General features: G+C 41.6%; 1 protein-coding gene across 1 annotated transcript in view; it reads left to right on the top strand.

The window, feature by feature from the left end:
* Nucleotides 1–21,995, top strand: part of HMCN1 (hemicentin 1) — a 1,072,905-nt gene that overhangs the window by 482,000 nt on the left and 568,910 nt on the right. Inside the window, exons 29-34 of the mRNA XM_085601687.1 lie at nt 3,121–3,247; nt 4,304–4,458; nt 7,151–7,429; nt 11,305–11,586; nt 12,770–12,878; nt 13,677–13,846. Coding sequence (XP_085457813.1) covers nt 3,121–3,247; nt 4,304–4,458; nt 7,151–7,429; nt 11,305–11,586; nt 12,770–12,878; nt 13,677–13,846 — 1,122 coding nt within the window. The remainder of the gene's footprint in view (nt 1–3,120; nt 3,248–4,303; nt 4,459–7,150; nt 7,430–11,304; nt 11,587–12,769; nt 12,879–13,676; nt 13,847–21,995) is intronic.

Genomic DNA, 21,995 nt, shown 5'->3' with positions numbered 1-21,995 from the left:
GCGGTCGGTAGTAGGAGTTCCTGCAGGGCGGTGACGTCGGGAGGGGGAGGGGCAGGGTGGGGTGTAGTAAACTATGGATTACGGAGGTTTACAGGTAAGTAAACATATAAATTAATAAAACGAATTTCGTTGCGTGCACTGCATCGCATTTGGGGATGCAGTGCACGCAACAAAATTTGTTTTATTAATTTATATGTTTACTTACCTGTAAACCTCCGTAATCCATAGTTTACTACCCCCCACCCTGCCCCTCCCCCTCCCCACGTCACCGCCCTGCAGGAACTCCTACTACCGACCGTGGCTGTGTATGCGGCTGATTAGGTATTCTGGTTCTATGTTGTGTAGGGCTTTGTATGTGTGTGTGAGAAGTTTGAATTGCCTGCGCTTATCAATGGGGAGCCAGTGAAGCTTCCTGAGGTGTGGTGTGATGTGGGTGTGGCGTGGCGTGGGCGTTAAAGTATGATTCTTGTGGCTGTGTTCTGGATGGTCTGGAGTCTCTATAGGAGTTGTTTGGAGATTCCAGCATAGAGAGTTTTGCTGTAGTCAAGCCTGCTGGTAATGAGCTTTTGCGTGACGGTCCGTCTGCTGTTCTGAGGCAAACATTTGAAGATCTTTTGCAGCATTCATGTGATGTGGAAGCAGGAGGTGTACACTGCGTTGATTTAAGCCGTAATTTTGAGTTTGTAGTCTAGTACGATCCCTAAATTTCTTGCGTGTTCTGTGGGTGTTGGCCCTTGCTCTGATGGCCACCAGGTGGAATCCCATGGGGAGGTCTTGTTGCCGAAGACCAGTGTGTTTTTCTTCTTGGAGTTGAGCTTCAGGCAGTTGGTTCTCATCCAGTCTGCTACCATGGTCATGCAGTTGGTGAAGTTGGTTCTGGTGGAGTATGTCTTGGCCGTGAAGGAGAGGATGAGTTGAGTGTCGTTGGCATAGGTGATGACGGTGATGTCTTGTGATCGGATGATGTTGGCGAGAGGTGTTTTGTATATGTTGAAAACGACGGGCTGAGGGGCAATCCTTGTGAGACACAGATATCAACTCCTTGGTCTCTGATGTGAAGAGTGGCAGCGTGACCCTTTGGGTTCCTCCTGTGAGGGAGGAAAAGTCCATGTGAGAGTGGATCCTTGTACGACAATCTCATGGAGTCTTCTGAAGAGGGTGTTGTGAGAGACGGTTTCAAAGCCACAGAGAAGTCAAGCAGGATCAAATAGGATGAGTGATTCTGTTTCTCCTCAGTCCAGGATGTTTAAAATCTCATTGGTGGTCACGATGAGGGCTGTTTCCATGTTGGGGTTCTTTCTGTATCTCTGAGTGTTTTCTAGAAGATGGTGAAGTTTGAAGTCGGCTGTGAGTTGGTTGCTGCTGGCTTGCTCAAACACTTATGCTGGATAGGGGAGCAAGGAGATGGGTCTAAAGTTGCTCGCTTGATTCTTACGGCTCATGAGACAGCCATTTAACTTTATGTGCATATTAAAGCTAAAGTAGTCTTATTAATAGCTGTCATCTTTTCACATAGACTCAGAGAGTTACTCGCCTGAACTGTTCAGAAACCCCACCAACAAACTCATAAAGATAGGTTAGTCATTAAGACTTACCCCATATTTATTCCAAAAGTGATAATTTATTTTCATGTAAACCAATCTGTTCAACTACCCTCCTTTTTCCAACAACCAAAAAAAGAAAGACCTCTATGTACACTGGATGTAAGGAGGGGTATCATGTATCACATACAAAAGAGAGAGCAGCTATGGAGAACCAAGCAATTTTTTCGTGGTAATGTGGCCACCAACCAGGGACTTGCCAAGTTCAAAGTAAACAATATGACATGAATAGTGGAAATCATGTTATACACTGTCTGCGAAAACAGATAAGAAACCAAAATCGAAGAAGAAAGGAAATATTAACTTCCTAGAAAGTGCTTAAAACATATTTTTCAACCACCCACGTCACTCCAACCTTCCACAAAAAGCTCATACTGCCACATGATCCATGCACAGCATGTGAATATACGAGAGATTTACGCTGCCAAAGAAACAAGTTACTTACAAGTAGCAATATTTTTGCGTTTGAAGCACTTCTGGATTCACGTTATCTGGCAGCATCCCTTTGGAAACCAACTACTAGATGGTGGATTAATGCCCAGTGTGTGAATCTAGAAGAACTTAAAGCTGGAAAACCATTCATACAGGTAAGAAACCTGTCTCGGATCAAATTCAAAGTATCATGGGACAGACAGACTGGAGTAAAAGAAAGTCAATGTCTCACGGAGCTGTAGAGAAATGTACAGCCTGGGTGGTTTGAAAGCACTTATCTATTGCCATCTAATGATCAGTTCTGTTCAATGCTTTAGGATGGTGTGTCCTTTTTAACACAATCAATGTTAAATGTGGCGCATTAAAGAAACTGGTTTACAGGGCAGATTTCCAGACTTACATCTGTCTTGTGCCAGTACAATGGAGAGATCAGCACCTCTTTTAGTTACATTGTATTTACAAAAGTTCAAGAAGTGATGGATTTCACTGAAAAAAGAGTGTGTAACTTACATTTTGTAACTTTGTGAACTTTCAATTTCTCCCTTACATTCACTTGTAAGTGTTCTCAGAGGTAGGTCATAGTAGTGATCAGGAAAACCTTTGTAAATGTGTTGAATGCACACTCAGGTTTAACTCTAACCAAACATTTATGAGTGCTTTCCCCACACATTTCTGCACATTTATATTGCATCTCAAAGGCAACATTCAACTGCCCCAGAATGCCCGGGACAGTGGAAAAAGAATGGATATCTAAGAGGGAAGTAATTTTCAGTGAGAATGGAAATCATTTCAAATGTTAATCAACAATGTGTCTCATACCCATAAAGTGGCATCTTTTACACAGTTGATTAAAATACACAAACTAAGGGATTTAAACAAGAACCATGAGTGTGTTTTTTTCTAAATCCCATTCACTTGAGACTGTATTTGGGATGATTTGTAGATTACGCTACTTTGGGTAACAAAGTTTAGTTAATAAACTGGTGTAGGGATAATTTACAACTGTTGTGAATCATGACTGATTTGGTAAATTGGAACAGAGTATTGTTTGTGAAGCAGGGTCTTAACATTTCTTTTTTTTCTAAAGTCCCACCAACAATCACTGGAGCTGGAACAGCAAGTGAGGTGTCTGTGATGCTTAGCAAGGAAGCCAGTCTGGAGTGCAAAGTCGTAGGAATCCCTTTCCCCATGATTCAATGGTTCAAAGACGGCAAGTGAGTGCTGGCAATTTATTAACTGCTACAGTGTTATAAAGCAAATATAAATGTGGACTCCAGTCTAAACATTCACACAAAATCTTTTTTTTTTATTCTATAAAATTCTTCATTATCATGTTCTGCAATGAGCTTTCTCTCACCCACCTTTTTCTCCGCGAGCTACTTAAGGAAGACCGCAACTGAATGTGGTTCCAAACAAACATTGCCACACTAGAGTATAAACAAAACAGATGCATTTTTGGGATCTTTCTCCTTTAGCATCTTGATTGGTTCACTAGTCCACGCCCTCTGCTTGGACTTGTCTCCCATCAACCCATAGCTCCTAAATTCTGATTCTTCAGAGCATGTGCAGACAGTTGGAACATTCAGCAGAAAGAACTGCAGACTTTTTACTCAGTAGTAATTTGCAGAAAGTGGTTGAAAGACATATGTAAACAATGTGTGTTATAATTTTAAGATGTAAATTCATGTAGAACTGAATGGCTTTCAAACCTGTTTTAAAATATTTGCTGAAAATTGTTTTTGCAGTTTTTTTTACTTACAAGATTAATTTTCAGAAACCTGGCCAGGCTGCATTGCTACATGCAGACCAATATGTTTATTAATATATAGAACTATTTTGTAAAGATTGTAAATTTCTTCTTTTTATGAGCCAGTTTTTTTGTTTTAAGAAACACAATTCTTTGCGAAAACAGTCAATTTGATGTAAAGGCTGTACAGTTCTTTTTTATCACAGAAAACTTTCAGAAGCACAGCTTTTTATTTGAAAGGCATATGCAAAAGTATGTAGGCTTTTTGACAACAAATTGTGTAAAAATCAGAGTTATTGTTTTAAAAAATATATTATTTTTTAAAGTGTTCAGAATATTCTCTTTGAAAGAACCACAACCTTAGTGCTAGTTGTAAACCCATATCACAAACTTCCATCCTCTGGAGGATGTTCAACCACTCTCTGCCTCTGACTGTTTCTGCACATAAGCAATATAAAAGACTGACAAGTGTTGCATTTCATTGTTTTGCATTTGTTTGTCAATTCTTCACCTTTTCTTCCAGGCCACTGTTTATGGGAGATCCCAGTTTTGAGCTTCTCAGCAAAGGTCAAATTTTGCATATAAAGAGTTCTCGTTTAAATGACCGGGGACGCTACCAGTGTAGTGCATCCAACGCAGCTGGAAAGCAAACGAAGGAGATCAGATTGAATGTCTATGGTGAGTTAGGAAAACATTGTTATTAACAACATTGCTATGCTGGATCTCATTTTTAGTAAAGCCAGATCCACCGCCTCTCCCAAAATCACTACTATACCTTTTCCTGTGTGAGCAAATCTGAATTTTCCACTCTGTGCAAATCGGAATTTGACAAGGAGAGCTTATAATTTGAAAGCAGTATGGATAAAACAGCTAGATGTAGTTTAAGTACTCAATGCATCTTATTTTTAAGGTTTTTATATCTGTATATATATTTAGATTCATTATTGAGTGATACCTGCTGTTTTAGATTTTTGAGAGTATTGAAAAGAATTCACAAGTCGGAATAATTTTATCAAAGTACCTCTTCAATTATATTTATTGTAATTTTATATTTTGAGTGTACTGGTTATATTGATTGATGTACCTCTTGTTGAATAATGTATTTTCATTCAAGTTTTTTATATTAATAACTTTCAAAATGGTTTATTTTTATCTAATGGGTATTTGATCTTGTGCTTTTATGATTTGCTTGCTAAATCAAATAAAGCTTTTCATCGATCGAAGCAAGCTAGAATACTATCTGGGGTAGATAACTTGGAATATCACTTAATTTTCCAACAAGATTAGCCTGTTGGCAGATAGAGCAGGTTACACAGTTTGGGCATGGGCAAAAAACACATGTGTAATTAGCCCCCAGCTCAATGCTGCCTGATGTGAAATCCTGTTTCTAAATAGCCGTGTAGCTTTAATTAGGGCCTCTATACCATGTCTGTGAAGTACCGGATATGTGTGTAGTTTTCTGTCTGTGTACTGTTGGAAGATGTGCATGTGTCACCTAATGTATAATTTGAGATGTGTGCTCCTGTGAGTAAGGTGCTGCCCAAGTATATAGCATTGGTGTTGTGTGAATTCTTGTGCAATGTTTGTTTTAATATCAGGGAAATCAAATGTAAAAACCAGCCCAGCAAACCATATTTATATTATTTCAAGGTACACAAATCTAGAGCGAAGAGTAGTACATCTATACTTACCTATTTGCACTTACCTTCTCTATATTTTGGCCCTCTATATTTTTGTCACAATATTATGCCCGATATTTCTATTTCCAATATTCTGAAGTGACAGATACAAGGCATTTTCATCAGAAGGGGTAATCTTTCAATGACCCTGTTTGCAAAACAAGTTCATAAAGCAGATGTCAAAACTTTGCTCCCTCAGAACAAGTCTCTGGGGGAAGAGTTTTAGATCAACTTGTTGCAGTGATTGGCACGTGCTCTAGATTGTGACAAGATATTCTTGAAAGGATTCAAGGAAAGTCAATGGCAATTACCCTTGAACCTAGATTTGATATCAATGTGCTCACTTGTAAAAAAACATCAGTCAAATACATCTATCATGCTTATTCCATTTCCTTTAGTGTTACATTAATTTCTATTGTATGTAGTGCTTGAAATTGAAGTATTTAAGTGCATGTACTCAGAAGCCCAGAGTTCCAGTTTGCTTCTGAGAAATGCTGCTACTCTCCCATTATAAGAATTGCAACGCTCGAGGGAGGTGTCAGTTCTCAAATTGAAGAAGTGCAATTCTCAGACTTGACAGTACCTGCCCACCCAAAGCAGCCCTGCTTATTTCTTCAGGTCCATTTGTGATGTGCTTCTCTAGTACAGGTTTTTCTTTACATTTTGGGACGTACAGTCTTGTTTATTCCATTATGAAACAGGACTACAATTCCCAGAATTCAAAGAAAAGATATATTATTGCTGGCGAAGATTGTGTTGCTTGCCTTGACGCTCGTTATGCAGCTTTATAGGCCATAGAGTCACACAATGCCCACTCTACGTACAGCAGGATGCAAAGCAGAATACTAAGGGCTGAGCTATTGGTACATTAAAGCTAGACTAGAAAATTTTCAAATGCTCTGAAATAAAATGGAAATTCATTTATGGGGCTCTATTTACACCATGCTCAACCAAATCGATGTCCCTTAAAACGTTCCCAGTTATTCTGAATGTGACCGCTAGATGGCAGGATTATGCTATATGAATCTTTAACACCTGTCAAATCTGCAAAACCTTGACGACTGGTAATATCATTGTGTAGTTTAAGTAAAGGATCAGTTTACACAAATTTGACATATATTTGCTAGCCAAGGCTAAGATGTATTTCAGGTATTTGTCATATACAAGTGGGTTTGAGACATACAGTAACATACATAAAGTCACATAAAAAGGCATTCATCTCAGAGTTGTGAAGTTCATCGCTATAACTGATTGTGTTAATTCACAGTTATAAAACAAGTCACAATTTATGAATGAAACATTGCCTAAAGAGGAATGTTGTGTTGCATTTGCTAAGGTGTCAGAGCTCTGGGGCACATCTCACAGTGAGTGGCCCATTTTGAGAGCTCAAGAGAACAAGAGAGTCAGAGTGTCCTGCTTTCAGAGCTTTGAAACCTCTAGGCCTAACTGCAACAAGCAATGATCTCAGACCCTTGCCTAGGGACCTAATCATGTGACCCTTGGATTGAAGGACTGTTGCTTCCCCAGTGTATTATGGATACAATGCTGGCTGAGGGTGTGCAGGGAGAGACAACTCGTCACATGACCTTTTATTTTATTGCAGTGAAGGCTAGTGGTTCTTCTTTTGAATGTTATTTCTGAAATGGTGAAAATCTGCTTAATAACTTTTTTGTAATACTACTCTCTCGTAGTTCCACCCAATATTAAAGGAGGCAACATGACCACAGAGATATCTGCTCTGCTGAGCAGCCTTCTCAACTTGGAGTGCGAGACCAGAGGCGTTCCTGTGCCCGCCGTCACCTGGTACAAAGATGGACAGCCGCTTGTCTCCAGCCCACAAGCCCAATATTTGGAGAAGGGGCAGACTCTTCAGATACCACGGGCTCAAGTTTCCGATTCTGGAAAATACACGTGCCGCGCGGTCAATATCGCAGGAATGATGGAGAAGTCCTTCAACTTGGACGTCTATGGTAGGAGTTAAAGGTTTTTAAAGGTTGTCCAACTTACAAGAACCTCTGTCTTTATTTTCAGGAGGTTATTATACTAGCAAAAATACTTAATATAGAAATAATATAGAGCATCATTTCAAAGAAAATCACAATCCTGAATAGCACAATACTCCCTGTCATAAAGGGTAACTGTCAGCTTCCTTTCAGTTTACATCATGTTCTTTCAATAGCTGATTTTCTCTTCTTGCTGTTGTTTTTCTTAAATTCTTTATTCCGCTATTATCACAAGTGGAGTAAAAGCAAAGGTGAAACAGTCAGGTAGCAGCAAAGAGTGACAAGTCGCTCAGTAGCAATTCCAAAAGGCAGCATCCATACAGCAAAGGAAGGGCGGACACAACTGCGCCAACAGTCAGTTCTAAATGCTGAAATAGTGAGACCTTTAAACCCCCTCGGACAGCACTATAAATGCGAAATACATTTCCTCCCAACCAGGCTTAAGATATACATACCAAAAAGATTACATTGAAACAGATTACATACGCTTGTCTGCAACCTAAAAGTGCCTGTTCTGCTTGGACCGTGAAAACTGTGCTGTGGTCAAATTTGTCCAATGACTGTTCTCTTAACACCGTCAGGCTAGGCGTGGAGTTGTACATTAAGGTAAGAGTCCTCACCATGCCCTCTAGGAACACATGTTTTTTTTGTCCTGTTTACAATGCATTACAAACTCCCACTTAAGGGTTGTTGTTTGATTTTACCTTTTGTTATGCCGATCATTTCCAACTTATCAAAATCTCTAATTTCTAGATGGGTATTCAGTGTAGTATTCAGTGTGCATCTTCATTGACTGACCATAATTCTCATTTCTTAAGGGTATGGCGCTAGCAAACAGGAAAGATTTTGAGAATCCATCAAATACATACACGTGCCTTTGATCTTTTACTGGTATATTTTCATATCTTGCCTGTTTGATGACTGAAATCACCCAGGCTCTCATTATAGAGGTACTTTGTGCACTTAATATTCATGAAACTGTTTTGTTCGTGTGTTGAATGCCAACAAGGGTTGTCTGCACTGCATGTGTGTGACCTATTCTGCCTTGTTGTTTTACTGTTGCTTAGAGGTACTTGTCGTTTCTCTTTTGTTGAGTGTGACAAAAAATTGGAGATTTGATTTTATTCACAATTCAAAAGTAGGCTGATGATGAAATCTGCTATTCTAGATTAGGGCATATTAAGATTAATACCATCCTTATGTTCCTCCCCTGTTGTCGGGGACCTGGGCACTGTGCCGAAACCAAAGTAATGCTCCAATCTATGTGACATTTTAAAAAGGTGGAGAGGAAAACTGCAGTATAAAGGTTAACAGTGGTCTGTAAGAAGCTAAGATGCTTCTGACTGCCTGAAGGCATTTGCCTACACTGAAATGCAGATAAAATCGATGTTGGTGTAGTTGTTAGATGCGAAATGAAATCAATATCCCCCTGTGTGAAATATCCATAAATATTGTGTTGGCCTTGAAATCACGTTCCCAAATGAGGCAAACATTAACACATCTGTGAGCCACTGACACAAATGCTGGAACAATTGACTTTGAAAAACCAATGATAAGTTATGATTAGGTTATTCACATGCCCATGATGAGAAAGGAATGAATCTAAGCATATGGTGTTCCAGGTGACTCATGCTGTGAATATATACAATTCCATTCTATAGACAGGAACACTACCATTTGCCTGATATGACCATATTTTACGGTAAATAAAATGTACAACTATTGGATGGAGACAGTAGAAAACATACTGAGATCATTCACAGAGAATTCTTTTGCAACCTACACTTATATGAGACAACATGTAAGGCAGAAGCCAAACAAAACACTGACCATAAGCAAACACAACTGGATTTTAAGATCAGTGCAATTACCACTTAGTTGCAGGCATGGAAAGCATTTAAGGGTTCTGTACAAAACACCAAACTCATGACTCATCCAGAGAAACACCTCAATGCACTTACTACCACAATTCTACTATTTCATGACTTTCTAAATTACAGATGATACTATTAACCAAATAGGTTTGAATGTTAAACTCAAGACAAACGAAGAACAGAATTGATCCTTTAAGAATTCTACTTTTTGATCTGTAGTTCACACATAACTCAAGCAGTGAGCCCTACTCTCACTGAGCCGGCTTGACAGCTCAAAAGTCAGCAAGAAGAAACCAATTCAATAAATATAAAAAAAGTATAATAAGACAACAATCTTGCCAAAGCCGAGAGTAACTTATAAGTAATCACACTGTTATACTTTTTATATTTTTCAATAATTCCCACTCTCATACTACTAGACAGAACATTTCAAGAAATATATTTAATTTTTCCCAAAGCCCTGCTGTAAACTTCCACAAAAGATTCCTAGACACCTTTACTTGGTCCTGAAATGCAATTGCAAGGTTATATACATTATATAGGGCAAATATGAATTTACCTTATAAAGCAGCAGGTGTACAACTTAGACACACAAATGCAAAAATTAGTGGTGAAATCACTTTTTGTTACATAATTACATGATTAAAAGAACTACACATTCATATCACCACCCTCTGCCTTCCCAAAGACTTTAGAGGTGTCACCTCGGTTTAAAACAAAATAGTCCATTATGACTTGAAAAAAGGACTGTGCACACAATAGACCACAGTCCCTATTTCATGAATAAACCAAGCCATATTATATCCAGAAGTAACATGTTAACTGACTGGAAGAAGAAGTCAAGAGAAAATAGGTATTTCAAAAACAGATTGTGGATAGGATGTTTTCAGTGCGGTCTGTTTGCTAGTGCCAACTACACCACGCAATTGATGCATATGTCTCTTTTATTCTATCAAAAGAAACCATGGTCCTTATTTGCAAGACTCACCCAGCTGTCACAATATGCACATTCAGAATGATGTACTGCCAGTTGACTGTTCAGGTAGCGGCCATAGTCTGTCTTGGCTGTATACATCCTACAAACCTTGACTTCAACCACCTTTTTTTAAAACACGTTTTAATCTTCACATATGTATGATGAAGTGTTCTAAAACACCACATTTTAGAACATAATGCACATTTTGTTTCTTAATGTTAATGCTTTATTATTTTAAACGGAAACACACAAACTACAACTCAAAAGATAAAATAAAGAAATAATTAACACTCATAATATTAATTTCCCAACGTATGTTATTGAAAAGTTTATCCATTAATTACAAGTATCAACATATTGAATTTATTCAAATAATAAAAATAAAATGCGTGTGGTAGTGCTATTGCTTATATGTACATGACAAACAAAATAGAAACACAAAATAAAATAAACACGCACACCTTCTAAGAATGCTTTATTGTACATATAGTAAAACTGGTAGCAAATAATTTTATCCACGCCCAGTTTGTTGAAAGAAAAGTCATCTTTAAAATTCAGATCAAAAACGTGAGAATAACATCTGATTCCCATTCCTGTAAGATTTGTATTTTCGCCACAACCTTACTTGGGGTAACCTCAACACATTGCCAAAACAAAACCTGAATCAATCAGAAATATTAAATAATAAGATAACATATGTGTACATAATCATGTGGCCTTAGTACTGGTATCATGTACATTTTCTAGAAAAGCAAACATTCTGGGTCTTAAAAGAAGTTTTTTCTAAAGTTGAAATTTTTTTTATCTTTTCACCTTGGCCTTCTGTTAAATCCACATCAAAAGGAGAAATGTAAAAAGTTCAAACATATTTTGTAAACACATTGTGACCTAAATGGGGCATTTTCAGGTGTTTATTTGAAAATGTCAAAATAGGAAATGTGGTCTTATCTGTTCATGTACATCCATGTACAATTGACAGGTTTTCTCTCCAGTTCCTCCTAGCATCAAGGGTGACCCTGACAATCCAAAAAATAAGCACGTCGTTCTCAGCAACTCCCTGACCCTGGAATGTGAGGCTGCTGGGCACCCGCCTCCTCTGCTTACCTGGCTCAAGGATGGAGTTCCAGTGAAGGCCAGTGACAAGATTCAGATTCTTTCTGGTGGGAAGAAATTGGAGATTCGGAATGCTGTAGAGTCGGACCGTGGACAGTATTTGTGTGTGGCTACAAGCGTAGCTGGGGAACAAGAAATCAAATACATTGTTGATGTTTTGGGTAAGGCAATGACAGCAGGGAATTAGTACATGGAGCTCTTGTCTGCATGGTAGATCTGCCACTATGAGACGTGGGTACAGGGAATTCATCCTCTAAGTTGGGGGGACATTTCTGCCATATTAAAATAACATTTCAAATGGGGTGATCTTCTTATTGTATGCCAGGGACATTTTGAGGGTTTCCTGTGCAATATCTTATGTATTTTAAATCAGGCTGCTGGCCAGATGCTACTTTTCATCAGTGTTTGTGCAGCCAGAACAGTTCTGTCTATGGATTCATAAAGGGGAACACTGGTTTCCCCGTTCTCTAATTTCGACAAGGGAACAGATGGGGGAACAGAAGAGATATCTGAAACTTTTTTGTTGATGTCCCTTCATGGCCCACAGCCAAATCAGGTCCTGGATGCAAGTGGAAGGCAGAAGAATTCAATAATGTGGTAATGGGGCAATTTTGAGTGAATGAAAGGAAGCAGGATGATGCAGAAGAAGACCACTGCTGTTGCTTTGAAAAAACCAAGGGCCTGATTCACAAAGGTAAACTTAAACCTGAAGTCTACGTTTAGACCAGAAGTCAAAACTTGGAATTCAGGTCTAAACATAGACTTCAGGCATAAAGTTAGACTTCAGGTCTAAGTTTACCTTTGTGAGTGAGGCCCTATGCGTTTTCTATAACACATTGGCTCATCTGATGGCAGTGAAAAGTTTGGGGAGCAGCCCCCATCTTGCTTGTGGTCACTCAGCAACATTCTTTTGTTTTTCACAAGCAACTTTTGGAAGTGGAGGTGCATTTGAAAAAATAATAATGACCCAGGCACCCAGGTACTTATCTTCCAGGGTGTGGGGCTATTTTGTCTTCTTTTCTTTTCAGGACCACAGGCTTTACATTGGTGGTCTTGAACAGAAAAAAGAGTACATCAGAACATCCACCCTAAATATTGCGAATGGTCTGTGGAACGTACACAGTATATCAGGTCATGGGTGTAAGGTTTTGTCCAGCTGAGCAAGCCTGGGTTCCATAGGCAAAAACATAACAGTCTGTATGACTCTAAATAGAGCGAGTGGACCCTCAGTTTGGTGGAGAGGGTACTCTGCCATGCTTGTGGTCTGTATCGTATGTTTCTTATAGTGAATGGTGCAGGCTCTGATATAAATATTTTGTGTGCCACACACTTATCTCCTTGCAGTGCCACCAAATGTTCCTGGGGGTGAAGAAACTGCTGACTACACTGTAATTCTGAATAACCCACTGGAGCTGGAATGCCAAGCAACAGGGTCACCCATGCCAACAATAACGTAAGGAGTGGTCTTTGTTTATTCTTTGGAACTCACACCTTAACAAGAGTTTTGTAGAGCTTTCTCTTTCTTAGTGGCTAATGCCATATGGACTATACAAATGGAGCATGTTTTTGTGAGGTGAGGAGAGAACATGTGAACCATGGGGAAAGGTTTAAACAGATACATTGATTTGGGAAATGTTCTCAGTGTGAGCATGACAGGATTCTGTGAGCACCCATTATAGCCTTTGTGTAGATGTGTCTGGTAAAACATATTTTCTGTCCCGGGAACAACATTTCTGGGAGCTGTAGACTTGCTTGATTTCAGTTGAATCAATTGGTATAAGTACCATACTACAGTGGTGCCCAGAAATAAGGCAATTGGCTGGACACATGACGCCCTGGTGACATAGAGTCATACAGTCAGTCTACAAATAACCAGCCAGATATTGTGAGGATGCCAGAGCACACCAAGTGCTAGGGTGGGAGTACACTGCGCTTACCCAAGCAAAGGGTGTGATACTCTGAAATTAGAGGAATGTAGACGGGGCACCCATTGAACCCAAAAGTTTAAAATGTTGAAGAACAATATCTCTGTCACTGCCCTGTTCTCAAGAAAGTGTGCAGAGGTATGTTTCTCCTGCATTCTGTGTTGGGAATCATTGAAGGGCAGTGGGTAGTGTGGGGTGTTGATGTTCATTACACAGTGTTTCTATTCTACTACACATTACAGTGGACATAGTTCCCACAGTCTGTACAACAACACCACATGAATGAGACTTTTCATTTCATAAAACCCCCTCACTTCTCACTTCAGGTGGCTGAAAGACGGGAGGCCTATTGAAAAGGCAGATGGGCTAAAGACCTTACTCAATGGACGTAAACTTCTCATCCTGAGAGCTCAGTTGCCAGACACTGGCCGCTACCAGTGTGTGGCCACAAACTCAGCAGGAAAACATGAGAGAGAATTTGATGTCACAGTCCACGGTATGTATGGTGTTCAATACTATTTAAAATGCAATCTAATGTACGTTGAACTATTCTTTGGTAGCACTAGCACTCCTAAAATAACTGAATAGATAAAAAAGCAATTTGTGTCTTCATTTTGGATTATGTATATGTACTACAAGGACGATCCTGTATGCCCATGAGGACCAGGGAGAATATACTTGACTATAACATTTGTCCGCTGGTACTCATTTATTTGGGTCGGAAATTCACATGTCAATAAGTATGTATAAAACCATTGAATGAATTACACATTTCTCTTGGTAGATATTTTGATACTCCTTGTTTTTACTTATAGCAAAGATCTAAAAGCAGAATGCAACATATAGTGATAGTGCAGATAATGCAGTGCTCAAGTGAAAAACATGTAAATGTGAACATAAAATTAAGACAATGTTTACCCCCTGGTTATCATATGATTGTCAAACAATCAGCATGGGTTTTGTTTTTCATCATATGCAATATACCACATGCAACTTAAATACAGGAACAAGTCCAAGAAGGGATGTCAGTGTTTCAGCCCAAAATTACTGTTCCGGTCTTATGAGGACCCAGGTCATATGACTAACATACCTGCATAGACACAAGAGAAAGCGGAACTCAATCTATGTCCTGCAACCATATGTGATATGCTCATCACTACTACTCCGTTGCAATTACTCACCAAATTTAGCGTAGGTACGAAGGAACCTGCATCTTCTGTATGGGTTCCTAAAACCTGTAATATGACACCCACCAAAACACCTAAGTATCAGTTACCCTGATAAAAACTGTCAGGTATGCAGAACAAATTAGCCAAACATTGTGATCAACACCTACCCATTGTGTGCTCTGCCAATGCTAATAATGATGCAATATGTTGTGACACCTGCAATCCGTCGGGGTCGACCAAAGCATGCAAGGTGTCATACCCCTTGGGTCAAGTAGCCCCATATCCAGTCACAATATATGATTGATATGCAATTCATGCCTCATCTCAATCCTATTAATAGTAACTGTGAGTCTGTGTCACTGATAGCAGGCTCAAGAGCATCCCCTGACTTTGATAAAGAATGCACTACCAACACTAACCTGTTGGATATGGTGAAATTAGTCATATGACATTCACTCATACTGGATCGGGTTGAAGCACCCTGCAGTGAAATATACTAGTGGCCTCAACATGCCACCAAGTGGTTGCCGGTCTAGTTGTCATGGACATTTGGAGGACAAACCGGAGCGTCCTCCACACTTCCTGTTTGATTCGATGTAACTATGTGGACAGTAAACAGATGAGGACAAGCTCTGCCCTCTCTAAGATTGTGGTTTGCTGAAAGAATGTTAACAGGCATTCCTAATTGAAGATGTGTCTTTTCAGGTCTTTTTGCTTGCATGCACTGCTTCTTTGGTAAAAAATGTTACCCTGATTTTTGCTCCATGTAGGTGGAACTTTCTTCTGGATTTTACTCCTGGCTACCATTCTCTGGTTCTTTTATGCGTCCTAATGTTAAGAGAAGTTGGTGCCTTGCTACTCAGTTCAGTACTAATCTTAATCTTTATTCAAAACTTGTATGATTGCAAGGAAGTGTTTTACTGTTTTTTTTCTCTCTCAACTGGCATCCTCAAAAGCAGACACTTTTAATCTTCTACTGATACTAATATGTGCCGCATGACATCCTCGCTGCTGGGACAAGGCACTTTTTTCCTCGGACAATCAAGGGCTGTAGGAAAGTGCCACTTTTTGACATGATCACCCCCAATTTTTGCCCAATGATACTGATGCTGCTGACTGGATGTGCACTGGGTCCCTGCTAAACAGGCCCGAGTGCCAGTGCTCTGGCCTTAAAAATTACAATATGCTTAATTGTACCCCAATTGACAAGGACTTTAGGGCCAGATGTACGACGTGATTTTGCATGCGCAAACGGGTTTGCGAACCCGTTTGCGCATGCAGAATCACTGTTGGCCATGTAAAATTCCTAAATAGCGAGTCACAATTTATTTGCAACTTGCTATTTAGGAATTGCGAGTCGCAGTTAGGTAGGGGCGTTCCCTTCCTAATTGCATCCGCAATGCTATGTGTGAATGTTTTGTGACCGCAATTGCGGTAGCAAAACACTCACAAATTACAACCCTCTTCAAGAGGGTGGTAATGCAGTCGCACTTTGTGACTGTCTCTAAAAATATTTTTTACGGGCTTAAAAAATGAAACGAAAAAGTTTCTTTTTTTTGTAAATGCATCCTGTTTTCCTTTAAAGAAAACGGCTGCATTAAAAAAAAAGCTGCTTTATAAACAAGCATTGGCATATCCAATAGGTCTCGCCTTTGGGACCTTATAAGTGTTTAGCCATGCAACACTTGATGTTGTTGCACCAAGGATATTGTGCTGGATAACTAAACACTTATAAGGTCCCAAAGGCGAGACCTATTGGCTATGTCAATGATTTTTTTCTTTTGGGGACACATTGCTTGTCTATGCGCCATCAAATGATACGAACACAGTCACAACTAAGAACCTGAAATGCGAACTTACGAACAAACATAAACGAAACATGCCATTGATAATGCCCGAAGATTATGCCTGTAATGGTAACTGATAAGCCAAATTTCTTCCAATATACCAAGGATTCTTTGGTATCTTTTGCAATAAATAAAAAAATATTATTGCACAATTGATGAATTATTCCCTGATTTATCCACAATCTCACCCTAAATTAGCGTTTCCCAACCATGATAAAATGGAACCCAGGCTAGGGGCAACTACATAAGGCTGACTTTGAGCCGACCTTGTCCACAGTCACCCAAAAGAACTAATGAAGTAAGACTTCTAATCAATAGTAATGAAAGCAAAAGTGAAACCACAAGTCCCAGAATGCTAATTCCTGTTGTTTGAAAGACCAGGACTGGCTGAAAGGTACCATTGTGACACGGGGTTAACTCACAGCTCTGCACGCGTGCCTGTTGCAGCCTTTGTATTGATTGTGCCTGTGGTGAGTCCTTCCTTCATTTCGACTTAATTCAGAGCCCGCCCGCTCCTGACCAACAGGTTTCTGGCTGTTCTCATGGTTTATGAACAGATCGTGGGGTTATTCGAAGTACCGGCTTGTGCATCTTTTTCCAGAAATTTCAGTATATGGTATGAGGTATAACCGTCTGGCCGGCTGCTCCCACCACTAGAAGAAATTTAAATTACGTATTTTGCAGGTTAACATACCGCGCATACCAGTACTAGCCAGGGACGCGCCCTGCCTTAAGAAGCAATCTGTGGCCAAAGGATGATAGCCGAAGAAGCATTTTTTTCAAAGTTTGGGGCAATGCCTTTCATTGTAATATTTGGCGCTGCAAATAACCCAACAAAGTTTGTGAAACAAAAGAAGCAGGGACCCGTTGAATAAACAAGAGAAGGGACACTGAGAGCAATTTCATTTTTCAAACCTTTGTCGTAGCCCGGCCGCATTGCATTCCCGGCTGCATTGCATTAACAAGTGCGCACGCCTTGCGCTGAAAGTAAAAAAAAAAAAAAAGGAATGCAGCGTCGCGCGAAAGTGAGCACCAGGTCATATGTTTTGAATTATCTCGCCCGTGTCTGGGCACGATTATTCAAAACATATGGCGCCCGTGCGGGTAACCACAAGCTGAGCCCAGCAGGCTACCATCCCTAGGAGGGCTGGCATTTCTAATGGGCTTGCAAATTGCGAGAGGCTCATTATTATTAATGAGCCTTGCAATTTGCAACCCCATTGGGAATTGCAAAACAGTGTAATAACACTGTTGTACATTTCATTTAGCGCCTCGCGAACTGCGACTCGCAATGAGTCGCAAATTGCGAGGCGCTTAATGAAAGGGTCGTCCATCTGGCCCTTAGCACCCTTGTAATTCCCTGGTAAATGGTGCCTATGATACCCAGGGCATGGGTACTAAAGAGGGGCCCTACGGCCTGAAGCATTTATTATGCCACCCAAAGGAATCTGCACAAAATCTGCATGCAGACTTCCATTGCAGGATGTGTGAAAGGGTGCAAGCTCTTCTGAAAACATGGCATTGCATACTCGCTGTGTACAATGCCCAAGTGTACTGCATGTCTTATATGTACGTCACCCCTACAGCAGGCCTTAAAGCCCTAACGCAGGGACCATTATATTACATGTGAGGGCACATCTGCATGAACAGATATGCCCTGTGATGTCTAGTCGCATTACTAAGACACTGCAAGAGATCAGGAAGCCATTTTTAAGGTATTTACCGGGTACTGACTGGTCATTAGGAGTTACCCAGCTACATAATGGCTTCACTGAAAATAATGCTGTTTGGTATCAAACGTCTCATCTCAATAAATCTATACTGATGCCAGTATCAGATTTATTGTGACATGCACCCAGAGGGTACCTTAGAATTGTCCCCTGAAAACCTATTAGTCCTCTAGTGCGTTGGCTGACTGGTATCATCCTGTCTGCCACCGCAGACACGTTTCTGACACCCTGTAAGTGTGAGCCCATGCTCTCGAAGGCCAGAAACAATGTCTTCTCCGGAGGAAGGTGTGCACACCTCCTCCAGGAGGACGACTAGTGAATTAGCATATCAATGCCAGAGGCTTCAAAGCCTATGCTCCCTTTGATATGTGACCCTAGCTTCCCCCCAGACCTAGGGAAAGCCCCCCGCCCTAGCACCCATTTGGCACCAATGCAGGTGGGAAATTAGCTAGTCAGAAGGCATGCCACACTTACAGACTAGGCACACCCCTTAGGTGGGCCACCTGAAGTGGACAGTCGAAAGAGTGGTTCACCATCTTGGTTTCAGTGAAACTAGGAAATATGGATCAGGATTATACCCACTCCTCACAGGAAGTGGTCATATAAGGGGTGTAGACACCCCAGGGGTAGGTAGCTCATTGGCTACTACCCTACATTCCTCTAAACACCCCTAAAATCATCAGTATTTAGGGGTCCCACTGCCACCAGACAGACATATTTATCTACCTAGGAACAAAAAAAGGACGAAGAATAGCTGACACCGCAAGGGCTGTGGACTTGCCCCAAAACTGTCACCAAACCCTGTCTGGCTTCTGATAACCTCAACAATTGCAGGACTGACTTGTCCACTAGCTGCACATCCTCCCTAAAGCCTTGGAGGACTGTCCTGCACTTCAACAACGTCGCAGCAACTCACTTGGGGTGGAGGAGCCATCCCCCTGCATCTGCAGGCACTTACTGCACTTTTCTGGCACACCGTTTGGCTAGCGATCGGGCCCACCAAGGGAGCATCTCACCTGGAGGATGTCACTGTGCTTCCAATAGGTCAGCCCCATCTCTCCAGTGAGTTTTGAGACGCTAGACCCTCCATGAGTCTCCCAACAACAATATCCTGGGTACCGGAGCATTTGCCACAACTATCGCTTGTTAAGTGTCCAGCCCGGACAACACCGCCGCAAAATTAAAAGTCGACCTCCTGATGAGAGGCTTCAGGACTGATGAGGCCCATCCCAAGAGTGGCCCTGCTGCCCTGTTTTCTTCCCCTCTCCAGGTCACCCAAGAACCATGAGAGCCTCTAACTCAAGTGACCCACCGGCCAAAACACCTCTGCATCCAAGCCCCCCAGCCCGGGTCCACGGACACCGACTGTGCCCTCTTGTTCCAGAGACCATCACTAGCTGAGTCCCCCATTGGGTTCCGCCGGACTTGTCCCCAAGTCCCCGCTTGCAGCCTTTTTTACAGGTACCCTTCCATTGACTCTACCGTGTAGCGCTTGAGGCTACCAACATGACCAGTACCTCTGCTCCCGAGACACACCAGGATAGGTAAAAAGCGAACTGCTGGTGGTTTTTTGGACCTTGCCCCTAAGCACCTTAAGTCCTAAAAGGCACCTTCAACAACCGTTTGCAACCATTTGCAATTATATGTATGCAGTGTGTGGGAAGCTGGCTCTTTATGTGATATATCAATAGGTTGATATACCATGTACAGAGTCCAGGGGTTCCCTTATTAGTGGATTGAGGCTTGCTATGCAATCCCAAAGTGCTCTACAGGGGCTTAGTGTGGTTGAGCAGCCTTAGGCTTAACACAGAGGAGTGCAAGACATTTGCAAAACACACACAATGATTAATAAATGACAACACGACTCAAGAAGGAGATCCACACCAATTCATTAAAATACCAAGTACGTTTATATATGATTTGGCATCAAAGAAAAATTGTTCAGGTAAGTAAGTTTTTAAATATAAAGTCTTTTCACTGCATTTTCTGAGTTCTGCAATGCTATCCTATGGAAGAAAGAACAAGTTCTGCAAACAGGTACAGTACATCGACTTACAGGACACATTTTCAGCAGTTAAGGTGAGTGGGCAAGGATAGCACCAACAGTACATCTTCAGTGGCACAAGGGTGGGGGGTGCAGGGTGCATATCAGCGCTGGGTGCCCGATCCATTTTAATGGGGATTGGTCACTTTAAAAAGGGGTTACAGGCTCTGGCTAGGAAGCCAGTCGGACTGCACCACCAAGTGGGCTCAGGCCTTGTGATGCTCGAGGATGATGGAACACCTTTGGTCCTCGTCTCGAAGGCACTGGGGCAACAGGTGCAGGGGTGTCCTTAGGAGTTGGGTTTTTCCTTACTGGAGCACTCGCGGTTGAGGGGGTCTGAATGCAGAGGCTACAGGCGATGTCAAGGAGTCTAGGGTGGGTGAAACCACCATGGACTCGAGCTCTGGATGGGTGGGGAAACCTTGTTGGCATTGGTGGCCCACTTCAACTCGGGCCAGAGGCGATGGGTGCAGTGGTGGCTTCGGGTGTTGAGTTTTGGTGGTTCGGGAGGCCTCAAAGTCTCCTCTTTTGGAGATTCTTTAGAACAGGTCCGCTGTTCATGGGAGATCTTGAGTCTTTTTTAAAGGCAGACAGTCCTCCCAAGTTTCTTGAGTCACAGCTGCAGGACGAGTTGATGCCGTTTTTGACAAGGGATACAGACAGGCCGGTAGGGTTGGTACCAGGTCAGCTGCTTCTTCTCTCTTCTTGGCTTTTGCAGTTCTTCTTTGTACTCTTTCTTCTTAGGCCATCAGGATCTGCCTCTCTGGTGTGAGGGGCTCCCCTAAAGTCTGAATTCAGGGTCATTAGGGGAGCACAGGGTTGTAGCCAATGGGCTACTGACCCTTGGTGTCACTATGCTCCTTATATGGCCACTTCCTGTGGAAAGTTAGCATAACCCTGTCCCAGAATTCCTAAGTATGCCATCACAAAGATGACTCTACTTCTACATCACTACTTCTGAAAAATCATGTCCACCTCACCGTAATCCACGTTAGGGGTGGTGCTATCCTGGAGGTGGCATGCCTACCTGACTAGCTAATTTTCCCACCTGTCCAGGTTCTAAGGGGGCCCTGGACAAAGGGGTCAGATTCCTCTCCTGTGAGGGAGACCTAGATTTGCATTTTAAAGGCAGCAGCCCTTTGAGGCTTGCCATCCAAGGAAGGCTAATAAGCAGCTCATCGTGTGGGAGGGGGTGTTACACTTACCGCACAGGCTTTTGTTCTGGGTCTCCTGAGAGCAAAAGGATCTCACCCTTGGAGTTTGGAACAGTGTCTTGGGTGGCAGGCTGGCACAAACCAGTCAGCAAGGACACCAGAGGCTGGTAGGTTTTCAGGGGCACCTCTAAGGTGCCCGCTGGGTGCATGTATTTGTAAATCCATCACTGGCATCAGTGTGGGTTTACCAATATGAGATGTTTGATACCAAATATCCCTATTTTTAGTGAAGCCATCATATAGCTGGGGAACTCATAATCACCATTGTCCAGCACATATTTTAAAATGGATTCCTGTCCACTTGCACTGGCAGTAATAGGACTGACCAGCACAGGGGCATATCTGCTCATGTAGGCATACCCTGACACGTAATATTCAGCATATTACTTTAGGGGTGACTAACAAATATTACATGCAGTGGTAGGTAACATGGCTCACAGGGATGTGTGACATTTCATGTTTTAACTTTGTCTGCACAAAGACACACAGCCTGTGATAGCAACCCATGATGTTCTTGGTGAGGGGTCCCTTAGGGTGGCACAGTTTGTGCTGCTGCCCATAGGGACCCTCTTTAGTACCTCAGGCCCTAGGTACCAGGGGTACCATTTACTAGATACTTGCAGAGGGTGCTAAAGGTTTTG

The sequence above is a fragment of the Triturus cristatus genome, chromosome 4_2, assembly GCF_964204655.1.
Source record: "Triturus cristatus chromosome 4_2, aTriCri1.1, whole genome shotgun sequence".
Lineage (NCBI taxonomy): Eukaryota > Metazoa > Chordata > Amphibia > Caudata > Salamandridae > Triturus > Triturus cristatus.
The sequence above is the reverse complement of the archived record's forward strand: the minus strand, read 5'-3'. Positions and strand labels throughout refer to the sequence as shown.